The sequence below is a fragment of the Copadichromis virginalis genome, linkage group LG1 (assembly GCF_057382275.1).
Source record: "Copadichromis virginalis isolate Kocher_CV1m ecotype Utaka linkage group LG1, C_Virginalis_male_GT1.1, whole genome shotgun sequence".
Lineage (NCBI taxonomy): Eukaryota > Metazoa > Chordata > Actinopteri > Cichliformes > Cichlidae > Copadichromis > Copadichromis virginalis.
The window spans coordinates 39,733,809-39,747,375 of NC_140618.1; the positions used below are offsets into that span (position 1 = coordinate 39,733,809).

Here is a 13,567-nt window from a genome sequence, read left to right on the forward strand (position 1 = left end):
CAGCACTGTAGTCTCCCTTTGTAAGATTTGTAAAAAGTTGAAATCAGATCAGATTTACACACGCCAAAATTGCCAATTCTTTAAAAAATGAAATATAATTTGTGTTAACTTTATTTTAAAATAGTTCAAAGGTACTTATTACAGCTGTTTGGGCACAAAAAATGAGCTATGAATTTGGAAAAAAAAATGTACTGCAAATGTCGGGAATTTACAACAAATTTTATTTCTGTTCTCAAGTCTTCTGTTCTCGTCATCAGATCTCATGAAAAGGCTTCAACAGTAATCGCTGCGTTCTACATTAGAGCTCCATTATTTATGTAAAAAAACGTATAAAAGCACATTAGTGAGGCGCACTGTTACACTAGCTGTTGTTCGTCTATTACTGTGAACTCTTATAGTCAAGTTTAGCTCATCTCAGTCCCACATATTAAATGTCTCTATGCATGCTCAATCATCCAGGTAAGGAAATCCCAAAAAGTTGATTCTGTTCATCTGGATGTAGAGCTAACTCGTTATGTCCAGATGAACAGAATCAACACCGTGTTTATTTCTAAAGTGCTTTACAAACCTGATCATTGCGGCGTTTCCATTTGAGTGCAGCTAGCCAAACAGCAAACAGTCAAATACTCCTAAAGAGACACAGAGTTGGTTTCTTCACATCAAACTCAATGTTGCAGCCAGCGACAGCCCAAAAAGCCCAAAAATGTCCGTTTTTGGGAGCAGGGCTCAATGGTGTGGATTAATCTGTTGGTTCCAAACTACAACACAATTTGTGTCGTGTGTAGAAACAGCATGTGACTAATATCCAAAGACAGCAAAGCTAGAAAAAAAAGAGAAACTCAAGGATGCATTGTTGTTTTTGACCTTTCCACAGCAGGTATAAACATGCTGTGTGTAACAGTATAATCTTTGCCTGAAAGTATCGTGTTGCACATGTGTACATACAGTACATACAGTGTGTGTATATATATAGAGGACATTCAGGTTAGGACTCTCATTGAGACCTATTTATGTGTGCTCAGCTCCTGAGGCACCTCGTTGGATAATTGCCCTCATTTTTAGAACCAATTCACTATCAAATGTCAGTTTTGTTTTAACAATTTTAACATCACTTATAGGCAGTGATTGAAGCTCATGGCACATTGGAAATGACCTTGCAATAAGCCAGCTGAAATGATAATATCATGTTGTTGCTCACAGTCCATGTCCAATAAGTGTGAACTTATTCTCAGCTCATTCCCACCCAGCTGCCCTTTAAAGCTCCCAATTCCAGCACTTTCTGTTTGCCTCTGCTCGCACGCGTTCTTCCTCGCCCACCGCACCACCACCCCACCCCCCAATCCAACCTCAGCCCACACACATGACAACGTCTGTGTAGCATCCCTCTGCTCCCACTTGACATGTCCTTTGTCAGAATGCAACACACATGCACAAGTGAGACCAAACTCCCACACTCACACACACAAGCTATCACACAGTGACAGCTGTCAGTTAGCCCTGGGGTATCATGGCAACAGCTAGATGTGGTGGGAAATGAGATTCGTCCAATAGAAGGACAGGCCAGTGCTGTCTAAACAGTGTGGCCACGGGGCTCCGACATACATTATCACAAGACCTGAAATCTACCGTGTATACCGTGTCGTGCTGATTAACAGATCTGCGGATGGTTAAAGGCTGGCAGTGATTCCAATTATTAGTAGTTTTCTATCTGGTTAAGAAGCTTTTCAGCTTAAGCAAACATAGAGAACTTCATCTTATTAAGAAATCACATTGCTGTGAAAAACTCCTAGGCTAACACTGCAAAGTAAATCACATTATACCTCAGCAAAGATTTGCTCTGTGAGTGTGATGCAATTATGAAGTTCCCTTAATTTGATTTGAATTGAATTACTTCAGATGTAAAGGAAAAGTTTCCATATATAAACAACCCTCAAGCCAACAGAACACAAATAAACAAAACCAAAAAATGAGAAAAATAAAATACACGCGAAATGTTACGTAAGAGAAACTACACTCACCAGACATTTTATTAGCTACTCTGGTTTGGGCCCCTTTTGGTCTTCAAAGCTGCTTTAATACATTATAGCATAGATTCAACAGAGTGCTGGAGATGTTTGTCAGAGGTTTTAGTCCATTTTGAAATGATAAAGTCACGTAGCTGCTTCAGATTTGATGCAAACTTCCTGTTCCATCACACTGCAGCAGATCTGATGACTGTGGAATACTTTACAGCAGAGATGTCCAGCTCCAGGCCTCGAGGGCCGGTGTCCTGCAGGTTTTAGATGTGTCCCTGATCCAACACAGCTGATTCAAATGGCTAAATGACCTCCTCAACATGTCTTGAAGTTCTCCAGAGGCCTGGTAATGAAGTGATGTGATCCAGGTGTGTTGACCCAGGGTGAGATCTAAAACCTGCAGGACACCGGCCCTCGAGGCCTGGAGTTGGATACCCCTGCTTTATAGTATCAGTATAGTAATTGGTACAGGGCAGGGTGGGCCCATGCTTTCCCGTTGTTTATGCCAAAATTTGACCTTATGATCTAAATGCCACAGCAGAAGTCAAGGCTCATAATACCACGTAACATTTTTCCAGAGGGGAACCCAGCGAGATCTTCTGCTGCTCCAGCCCATGCGTCATAGTTTGATGTGTTGTGCATTCAGAGATGCTCTTCTACCTTTCCATTTGTTTGAAGGAGTCTGCCCATTCTTCTTGATGATCCGCTTTCTATTAGATCATCAATTTCTATCTGAAACCAACAACCGTGTCACATTCCGAGTCACCTAAATCATTCTTCTGCCTTGTGATGCTCAGTTTGAACTTCAGTGGGTCTTGACCGTGTGTACGTGCCTAACTGTAATAAGATGCCACCTTGTGATTTGTTGGTTTTGATTTGTATTAACAAGTAACTGAATAGGTATACCTAGCAAAGCGAGAGATGAGTGCATATGTAAAGATAAAAGATAAAACATTCAAAAATAAAACATTATAGCATTTTACTCAAACTGCCTTCTCATTTAATCTACATAAAAAACAGATATACTAGCTTAATTGTGACATTTAGCATTAAGTGGTTGCAGTTTATGCCTGTCCTGTCCGGCACTGCAGCAATCAGAATTTTTGTCTGAAGGCCAAGAACGATTCCTAACAGATGTATTTTGACAATTGGATCATTACAGCTTTTGCTTGATCGCTATAGTTTGTTCGATCTTTATTGTTTATTTATTTATTTATTTTACTTTTAAGTTATTAGATTCGAAGCAGACAGGACCGGGGGATCGGAAAGAGAAAGATGAAGAAAAGAGAAGTTAGAAAGAGGCTCAACAAAAGAAGAGGGAAAGAAAAACAGAGGGGAAGAGAGACAGAGAGAAAGAAAGAAGAAAATAAGCAAAAAGAGAACAACACAGGAGGGAAACCACAGCAAAAACCAACATAAGAGCCAGCCAAGGAAGATAGTGTGTGTTTGTGAACACCCTGTGTGCGTGAGCACGCTTGTACTCACAAGGTTTCTCCATGTAACTATCTAATAATAGGCATGGGGAGCCATAACCCCATCCCCCAGGACATGAAGTAGGCATGGAAAAGATCCAGGCCCCAGACATCTAGAAGCCCCCTAGAGCACGAAAGCCCAAGAAGGCCTCTGGAAGGGGCAAATGCCCCATCCACCTAGAAAAGAGCTGAGGACAGCCCTAGATGGGGGGGGTGTCACCCAGCAGCCACGATGCAGAAGCCACAGGGAGCTGCGGCAACGTGCCCACAGGCTCCACCGGCAGCTGGCTACACCAGAGCTGGCTGAGCCCCGGGCCCAGAGACCCGAGATCCAAGGGTCCTCCACACCCCAGAAGGAGCCTGACCAAGCCATGGGAACGGGCCCTGCCAAGAAGCTGCCAGGAGTGAGCCAGTACACACCCGAGCACCCAGACACCGAGAACCACCAAGGCACCGGCGAGTGAGGGCATCTGCCACCGACAGGGAGTGTGGTGGGGGGGAGATAGGCCCCCACCACTGAGGGGGCCTATGATGTTCCCAAAGAGGTGAAGTCTAAGACCCGACCTGACACATAAAGATAGACGAAGAGGCACACATAGACACAAACATGCATTCCCACCCTCATCTACACATATACAGATACTCAACTCGCCCAACATGGAGACAAACAGAAATGAACACTGTACACACACTTACACTCCCCAGATATTCTCTATACTCCCAGGTCCAGTACCCCCTCCCTGCAGCCAGCTCCTCCACTGACCCCGGTAGACACTCCCATTCCCCGTAATCCACCAAGGCCAGGTCCATCCAGACTGGAGCCCCTAGCAGCAGCAGCACCAAGCCCCAGAGAGCCCGGGCGGCCTACCCAAAGAAAAACTACACCAACCCCAACATTCAATCAATCCCCAGACTACATAAGACAACAGTTACCCCAGTTGAGTTCATCCTCCACCTCTGCTAGAGGTCCCAAGGTCAAAATGGGAGACGCCCCCTAGGCTGGTGGAGAATGACTGATCACCATCAAAATGGTGGTGGGTAACCAACCGGACATAGTGGTGGTAGACAAGTGGAAAAAGATGTCCGTAGTGATCGATGTAGTGATACCGAATGACAGCAACATCAGGAAGAAGGAACATGAGAAGCTAGAGAAGTACTAAGGGCTCAGAGAAGAGCTCGAGAAGATGTGGAGGGTGACTGTGCTCCCAATGGTAATTGGAGCACTAGGTCCAGTGTCTCCCAAGCAGACGAGTGGCTCCAGCAGATCCCAGGAACAACATCCGAGATCTCTGTTTAGAGAAGCGCAGTCCTGGGAACAGCTAAGATACTGCGCAGGACCCCGAGCTTGAAGGATAGACCGCCCGCAGGGGCGAGCGGGGAATTTTTTTCTCTGTCAGTTTTGTTTATTTGAAATCTCTAGCCTATTGTGTAGGAGCCAAGTTAATTGTCTGTTAATTGGCTCCTGCTAACTGTTAATCAAAGCTCTGTTCAACGCTCACAGGCAGTTTTTATGTTGTCTTTCATTTTAATGGCAACTGACAGGGTGCAGTGTGCTTAAGTGTTGTTTGAGCTTGTCCTGGTCCTCCTGAGAGTTGAAGCCCAGTGCATTCAGCAAAGCAGGCTTAGAGGCATAAGTGTGCACACAGTTCAGTCTCCTACTTCTGTGATATGTCGATGCTGGTATTGAATGACGCAGAAAAATCAGTCCATATTTATATATATTAATCCTCCCTACAGTAAAAGTGTACGTTTATAGCGCTTTTAAAGGCACTCAGTGGAATGATGAACATTTGTGCTGTGTGTTTTGTTCTGCTGCCCCCAGTAGGCAATAAAATGATATAAAAACGTAATGTAAGTGGGGGCATCAACCATCGGAGGTCCAAGTGATCATCAGTGATAACCCTAACTCAAGTGACCGAGATTCTTACGTCACATTAATGGAGAGGACTGTCCGTCTGGAAGGGCCTACTGCTGCATGTTTTCTTTTCACTCTTTACCCACCCTCTTGCCCTCTCCCTTTTCTCCTCTCTCCCATGGTCTCAGGTGATCATCCAATAATAGCACAAATTATGCACAGCTGGTATTAATCAACACTGTCTAATTAGCACCTCAAAGCCACGTGGGTAATTGCCAAAAAAAGAAAGAAAGGGAAAACATGGCTGACAGTTTTCCCTTCTCAGTGGGCCTGCTGATTTTGGAGACCAGGATTTAATTCTGAATTGACTTAGTAGTAAATGCCTCCTTCACATCACCAACAAGTACAGATTTAGCATTTTGTGCAGTGCATAAGAATTTGGAACATGAGTGTGAGACTTTTTGAATTCTCACAATAAAAGCATCTGCTTTGATGACACAGCATTTAATAGAACAGTAGCTATAAAGTATGGTTTTCCAAACTGACGTTAGAGAGCAAACACACACTCTCACATTGTCTCTCTCAGCACCATGGACAGCAATTCAGTCAGAGACACGTAAACTGTTCTTCAGTCAGGCTACCACAAGCTAAAAAGAGCAGAATCTTTGTTAAAGTAACATAAAGACTGAAAACTATAATCTCCATGCAGTATGCAAAGTCTGAGTGGACGTTCCAACAAAAACACAAAGACAACACTCCTCACCCATCAGCACATCTTTCGTTATTGGCAGCATGAGTCAATAAGACACTTGGGGAAAAACAGATAGTTGGCGTGCCCAGGTTTGCACTCATTTATGACAGCGTCGGGTAGTTTAAGTAATAGATTTCACACTTAATCAATATAATGATTGAAAAAAAAATCCATTACTAAGGAAAAAGTACACTGGATGAATAAAGTTAGACTTTGGTTCTCAGATAAAACTGTGAGATTAACATATAATGAAAACTCTTATAATCTGTTCAATTATAAATAGATGCAGTTTGATACTGTAGTTCTGTTTATTAATAACTCGAGAAGCGCAAATTCATTGCAGTTACGTAACACAGACAACAGCAAAAACGCCTTCGGTTGCTGTCTTTTTATAAATATATTATTCATTATTTCTAAGAAGTAAATATTTTAATGAGACTTGAGTTGTTTTAGCTGGATACTCATGAATATGTCATGCACTTTACCTGGTTAGGGTGACTGTTTCTACAATACATGAAGGTTTTTGTAACTAGACTTGTAGTCAAGACCGCCTAAACCAAGACCAAAACAAGACCAAGACCAGAGGGTATCGAGACCGAGACAAAAAAGTCTTCAAACTGCAGCCAGACGCTGCTTCGTTTACGGGTATCAGGCATATTTATGTGTTTTTGCTGTCGCACAGCCCTCCTCACCGCTGTCTACTGTCTCACTCACTGAGAGGACAGACGCACGCTCCACTTGACTGTCGCGTCCATCACCCTCTCTGTTTTTCACATAATGATATTAGATTGGAGCATAGCTGAGCCACTGTGTGAGAGCTGAGCAGCGAAAGGAAATTAAGTGAGGAGCGGCTCTCGCTCAATGGCAGTCGACTCTTCTGATTCACTACAAAGCACTCCGTAAGCACGGCGCTTAGAGCTGATGATTTTGCACATGACACATTATCGAACGTTACGTTGTGTGTCATGGATACTGTTGACTCCAAATCTCCCGACCACTATGTCGATCTGAGACAGCGAGACCGGGACAGCAAGACGTAAAAGTGGTCTCGAGACATCCAACTCTATTTGTAACTTATTTTGGACTCTTAGTTTCATGCAGCAGTCTGTGAAAGAGAAGACGACACTCATACACCGTGCTTAGTATGTCTGGTGCGTTTGGGTCGTCCTCTTTTATGCCTGTTAGATTTAGGGTGTGTGTTAAATACCACAGTGCTGTGAAAAAGTTCCTAGTTTTTGGCATATTTGTCACACTTTTTCACATAGAGCTAGGGACACTAAGGTACTTTCCCCCCTTAATTTAAACATTTCATTTTGTCTAATATTAAAATTTGTTTTATGATCTAAAATATTTACTAGTGAAAAATATGCAGAAAGCTAAGACATCAGGAAGGGGACAAATACTTTTTCACAGCACTGCGTTAATCATCGACAGCGAGCTCAAGTTGTTCTGTGATATTCAGTCATGATGTCAGCTGTGAACTGCTGTGTCTGAATACTACAGTATCGGCCTCTCGGTGGTATACACAGTGTTTCAGGACACTTACAGTGCACAGTTGCAGTTTGGTCCACAGCTTTCCCTCGGAAAAATGTGTGAGCACTCTCAGTAGGTATTGAATGGGGTTAGCTCTCCAAAGGCCCATGAAGGTTTGAAGAGGAGTACAGTCTACAGGACAAGGTGACCCACTTACTTGAAAAAACTATTTCCTTCCTCTCTCTCAATCTATCGCTCCGGCACTCCTAGTTTTTCTTTCACTGTGGTTTTATCCTATAGCCTCTCCTTCACTGCTACCCTCTCACATGGTGAGCAAGTGCAAGATGCTAAAATGAAAACACCTGTCATAACTGTTTTTTGCTCTTTGTACTCTAAAGTCTACTTTACATAATTTTACAGCTTCATGCACCTCAATTAGGCAAGTTAAATAGTCAATAGTAGTATCATACTTTTATTTCCCTTTTCTGCTCCGTGGATGTGGTTACAAAGGTTGCCCACTATGTGGCACTGTGTTATCATGTCAGACACATCTACCAGCACCAACCACTCTTCTCTCTGTGGTCCCATCTCCTCACATATAAATGCTGCCCTTTTTTGTGCATTCAAATTTAACAACCAGTGCAGAATAGTGATATCTCTGCAGGAGCCGACTGTTCAAATGTCACGCTGATACGCACATCAAAGATTTTTAGCTGTCTTAATTTAGCAGTTTGTTATTATTCCTCTGTACTACTGCCAAATCCTGGCTAGCTCTCTGTGTGGTCTTTAGCGAGTCTGGCCTCCTACCTGGAAGCCACTGCAGCTCCGTGGGTCAGAGCCAGCCCACATTCTGCCCCACTTACCAGTGTGGGACACACGCCAGCAGCTTTCCCAGTGTCGCCTCTGCCGTTATTGTTTTTCATGTAACCTCCGGTGATTTGTTCATACTTTTGAGCATGTATTTAAAATATTGTTTACCTCTTAACCTTTAGTGTTTCTCCTAAAGTAGCTTTTAAATGACAGTGGGCACATTTTTCCATAGTGTGCGACCGCACCATCTGTATGTTTCCCTGTTTTCTTGTGTTGCAAATAATGTAGTGATATTTGAGTTACTTGCTGACATGAGTCTTTTTACAACTGTACCATTATATCAGTTGGTAATCTCTAGACCGCCTGTGCATAATTTAAATCACGTGCATTTTCACATGTGAGTTTTTTAGTTTTTTAACTAAAGAAACAACATGTGTGATGTAATACATCACGAGGACCACAATTTCCTGCACACCTGTAGAATTAGGTATGTCTGTCCTTATACCCACTTCATATAAAACATTTTTTTCTTTCTTCCAGCCCCAGCAGTCGTGGAGAGGCAGTTGGAACCAGAAGGAAGCTGTACAGTGCAGTTCCAGGAAGACACTTCGTAGTGGTTCGTTCGTATACAGCCCAAGCTGAGGGGGAGATCAACCTCTACAAGGGCGACAGGGTCAAAGGTGAGACGGGGAATTTCTAGACTAACATAGATGGAGTTTATTTCTGAAGTTAGTATTTCAACCATCTGAACAAATACACAGCAAATACACAAGCTGCTTCTCGCTGTAGTTTGGCACATGGCCTGTGTTGCTAGCTAGTGTACATTTGGTCTGTTTTGGAGGACTAATGTTAAACAACGAAACACTCGGATATGGAGAAAGATTTAAGAAAAAGAAAAGAGGGGAGATCTGTACAGGATTGGCTGTTGGTTGGTTATTCTTGAATGAGTTGATGTTTTTAAAGGTTTCGTTGCCCTGTACCTGTGCATGTGCAATGACAATAAATTTGAATTCTATTCTATTCTATTATGTCTAAGCTGAGTGTATAGAAATGTTGTTTTAAAATAACATGGCAGGTTTCCTGTTCCACAGAGATTTCCGTTGCCTTCTTTGAGTGTGTTGTCTTTCCTTAAAAGTCACAAAAGCCAGTAAACATAAGAGCAAGCAGCAGCACAGCCTGACTGCAAAGAAAAGTCCAACATGATGCAAATTATTAAATGACTTGTTCTGAATTTGTAATTGTTTCCATCCAAGATCAGCCCGCCTGTCATATCTGACTCTAAGCTCCAGATACACATACACACTTACACCTGCTGAAGCATGTGTGAAACTGCAACGGAAGACATACGACCACTGCTGGGTCCGTCTGAAGTCAAATCACTGTATTTCTTAAATTAGTGACTGTGGCTTTTATTTACCTCAACTGTAGTATCTCTTTATTTGAAGCAGTCAGACTTTTAATGCTAATTCCTTTTGTCTGACATCCATAAGTGAGCATAATCCAAACACTGTTATACAGTTAGTAGTTAAGAGAGATGGGCGAAAAATGTTTAAGCTAATATCAAAGTTTTGCTACGACACACATTATCAGTAAATGGAGAGCAGTTCTTTTATAACAGGCCAAGTGAAATCTATGCAACAGCCTGACCAGACTGTTACTACAGGCCAGCCTTTATTTCTTTATGTGAACGTGTACATCAGGGGTAGGCAACGCCAGGCCTTGAGTGCCAGTGTCCTGCAGGTTTTAGATCTCACCCTGGGTCAACACACCTGAATCAAATGATTAGTTCATTACCAGGCCTCTGGAGAACTTCAAGACATGTTGAGGAGCTAATTTAGCCATTTAAATCAGCTGTGTTGGATCAAGGACACATCTAAAACCTGCAGGACACCGGCCCTCGAGGTACAGTACATGTTAGTGGACATTCAGCGGAGCACATTGTTTAACGTCGGTTTGAGTCCCACTGACACGAGCAACACCAGCTACTACAATAACTTGAATTATTTGTATTTTTACATTTATATGTTGTTTTGCAGTAGAAAATACATCTGCTCAAAATGAGTAGAAAGGGGTCATATAAGTACCGTCGATTTAAACATGGCCGAAAATAAGTAAATAAATAAGTGAAAACAAGCTTTTTCTTTAATATGGTCGTCTCAGGCTCTGGCTGTGAGCACAGAAGCTCCACCCACCTGCTTGTATCTTCTGCTGTGTAGAGCAGAGCTAAGTCTGAAGTCTTACTCAATAAGAGACCAAGAATAAAAATTATGGAGCTGGAAATTAGTATAAAATGAACCATGTGTTGTATAATTTGAATGTTTGGAAATGACTGCAAATGTTAAATATTATAAAAATTTTAACTCCTTTATATAAGAATGAGCTGCAGAGTAGAGGTTACAGCCCACCACCGATCCTAACTGAACAAATGTTGAATTCTAAAACTGAAAAAAGACAAGAAAAAAACCGATTCCTTTATTTTAAAATTGTGTCTGAGACAGCTGGAAACAGCGAATTACCATATCTGATGAAAATGACTTCATCAGATACGATGCATCTGTATTTAGACTCCACAGAGTGGCGATGCAGGGGACTAACATCATCTTCATCTGCACATGTTAAGTCAGACGCTTCATCTCTGTGGTTTGCATGAATGAGCACAAAATGCATTATTTAGTAAGCAATCACACAGGATGTGTACCAGCCCAACACATCAATGTTTTAAGCCACTACTAATGTTTGCATGGAATACTGTGACCTTTCAAACCAGCAACGTCTCTACTTTTAAATGCAGAGAGAAAGTATTTGTCTACAATAATCAAAGATTTAGTTTTACAAAGCTTTGCTTTTATTGCAAACTCATCCTGTCGAGCCAAACTTTCTTCAAGTCAAATAACTTTATTTTAATGCACAAGATCTCTATAATATTTATACTTGATGTGCTCGTCTAGCCATTTAAAATGGTCAAGTTCTAGGTCTGAATATTTAATTGATCCAGACTGTGGCTTTACAAACGTCCTGAATTAGTTCATTCATTCAGTCATTCTCTAAATCTAACAAAAAGACCGTAGGCAGAGCTGGAGGTGGCAGGGTGAAGATTTTGACATTTTCATTGGGAGCGACCAGAATGGACAAGATTAGACATGATTACATCAGAGGGACAGCTGAGATTCAGTGGTTTAGAGACAAAGGCTGAGATGGTTTGGACATGTGCAGAAGAGGGACAGCGGAAGCATTTGGCAAAGGGTGATGAAGATGGAGCCGCCAGGCAAGAGGAAACGAGAAAGAACTGCATATTTAATTCACTTGGAAAAATGGACAGAAACCAAAAGGTGACAGAAAGGTGGAGGAGAGATGGAGACAATAAGATAAGATAATGAGATAGCAACATTTTAAAAAAAGGTCAGTCAAAACACAGACATGTCCACACACAAGTCTCTGCATGAGTCTGTATAAGCACATACCTTTGGTGCCTTTGCTTTAAATGGATTAAATGATCTGAGGGTCCTATTATCTGTACAGTAAAAAGCATGTCCCTTTTTCACTGTCCTCTAACTTTCCCAATTTTCTCTCTCCTACCACTTGGTCCAGTTCTGAGCATCGGAGAGGGGGGTTTCTGGGAGGGCAGTGCCCGTGGCCAGGTGGGCTGGTTTCCAGCCGACTGCGTGGAGGAGATCCCCGCCAAAGCCACAGAGGAGAGGAACTGTAAGTCTAATCACCTGCGGCTGCGTGTTGGTTGGAGGTGGAACCAAGATGTAGGACATGTTCTGTTTGCCATCATGCGTTTTTGTGGGGAGGGAAGGAGGTTAGTTCTAAAGAACAAAGCTGAGGCTAAATGCTGTGGTTTCCTGAGGCAGTGTAATGGCACGTGGCTCCCCCCACCCCAGGTCTTGGCTGTATGTGTCTCTGCTCCTCTATCTACTAGCATCTCTGTGTCTTACTGTCTCCTCAGGCAATGGCGTACAACGCTTAGCGCTACATTGCCCTGCTAACTCAGCTGTGATCTGATGTCCTCTGGGTGCGAGCTAATGAACATATCGTGCCATGCTCCATCCCCCGTAAATTTCCAGTGTTTCTTCGTCCCTACTTTTACTTTGTGTGTGTAGTGAATGGCCTCAGTATGTCTATGAGACCCCCCTCCAACCCCTACTCTCAATCTCCCATAGTTCTAGGAGTATGTCAGCAGCAAGAGGCAGATGGGAAGCAACTTGTCCTCCTCTTGCTGTGCTGTGGCTGTTTGCCTTCTTCTGTGTGGCTTTTTTTAAAGCTTAACCCAAGGCCATTGGCAGAGGACGCTTTTCTCACACTGTGCCACATTTAAATTGCCCCCAGCTCTGCCTGTGAAGAAAGCAGGCAGGGCGAAGAAAGCCAGTGAAAAAATGGGAGCACAGTATAGTGGCCTGCAAAGACTCACTGGGAGGTGGCCAAGGCCATTGGTCATTTTAAGGGACACTGAATGCCTGCATGAAGCCTAATAGTTGGGGCTGATTGGGGCCTTTAGAGAAGTACATTCTTTGGCCGGAGTGATTACCATTTCACAAGTCATCACAGAGGTCTCCAAAGTATATATATCCATCTTTCCAACTCTACTCAAAGGCACCAAAAGACACCAATTAGCAATCAAAAATCAAATCAAAGAGTACAAGAACTTTTTTGCTTAGAGTTGATTAGCTTAACTTAGCGCTGAGACCAGAGTCAAAGTGAAATAATCAATCTGGCAGTGCAAACGTATTATTTGGTATTTACTTGCAACTCCAAGTCAACACCAGTTTGCTTGGTACCCTCCCACCTGACTTAGCCTGACAGTTAAAACATGACCTGCACAGATACAGACGGACAGTTGGCTTTTTCAAATGTAAGGTTTTACACAATGTTTTAAACAAAGCTTCATTTCATTGAAGTTTGTTGGCATTTGTTTATGCACCACTCTCTCAAGGATACACCACAACATTTCATCGGGTTGAGGTCTGGACTGTGATCGGGCTTCTGCGACACACCGATTAGTTTCTTTTTCAGTCATTCTGTTGTAGATTTGCTGCTGTTATTTGGATCACTGTCAAGCTTTAGTTGTTGGACAGATGGGCTCATATCTGACTCCAGTACACAGACTGGTCCATTCAAGTGTCCAGTGGGTGCAAAACCAAACCAAATCATCACCCCTCCACCACTGTGCTTGAAAGCTGGAATGCTGTGT

The 13,567-nt window shown here is 42.7% G+C and overlaps 1 protein-coding gene across 1 annotated transcript in view; it reads left to right on the plus strand.

Annotated features, from left to right (window-relative positions):
- Nucleotides 1-13,567, plus strand: part of shank2b (SH3 and multiple ankyrin repeat domains 2b) — a 230,239-nt gene that overhangs the window by 111,047 nt on the left and 105,625 nt on the right. The window contains exons 11-12 of the mRNA XM_085462321.1: nucleotides 8,917-9,056; nucleotides 11,965-12,078. Of these exons, the coding sequence (XP_085318447.1) occupies nucleotides 8,917-9,056; nucleotides 11,965-12,078 (254 nt within the window). The remainder of the gene's footprint in view (nucleotides 1-8,916; nucleotides 9,057-11,964; nucleotides 12,079-13,567) is intronic.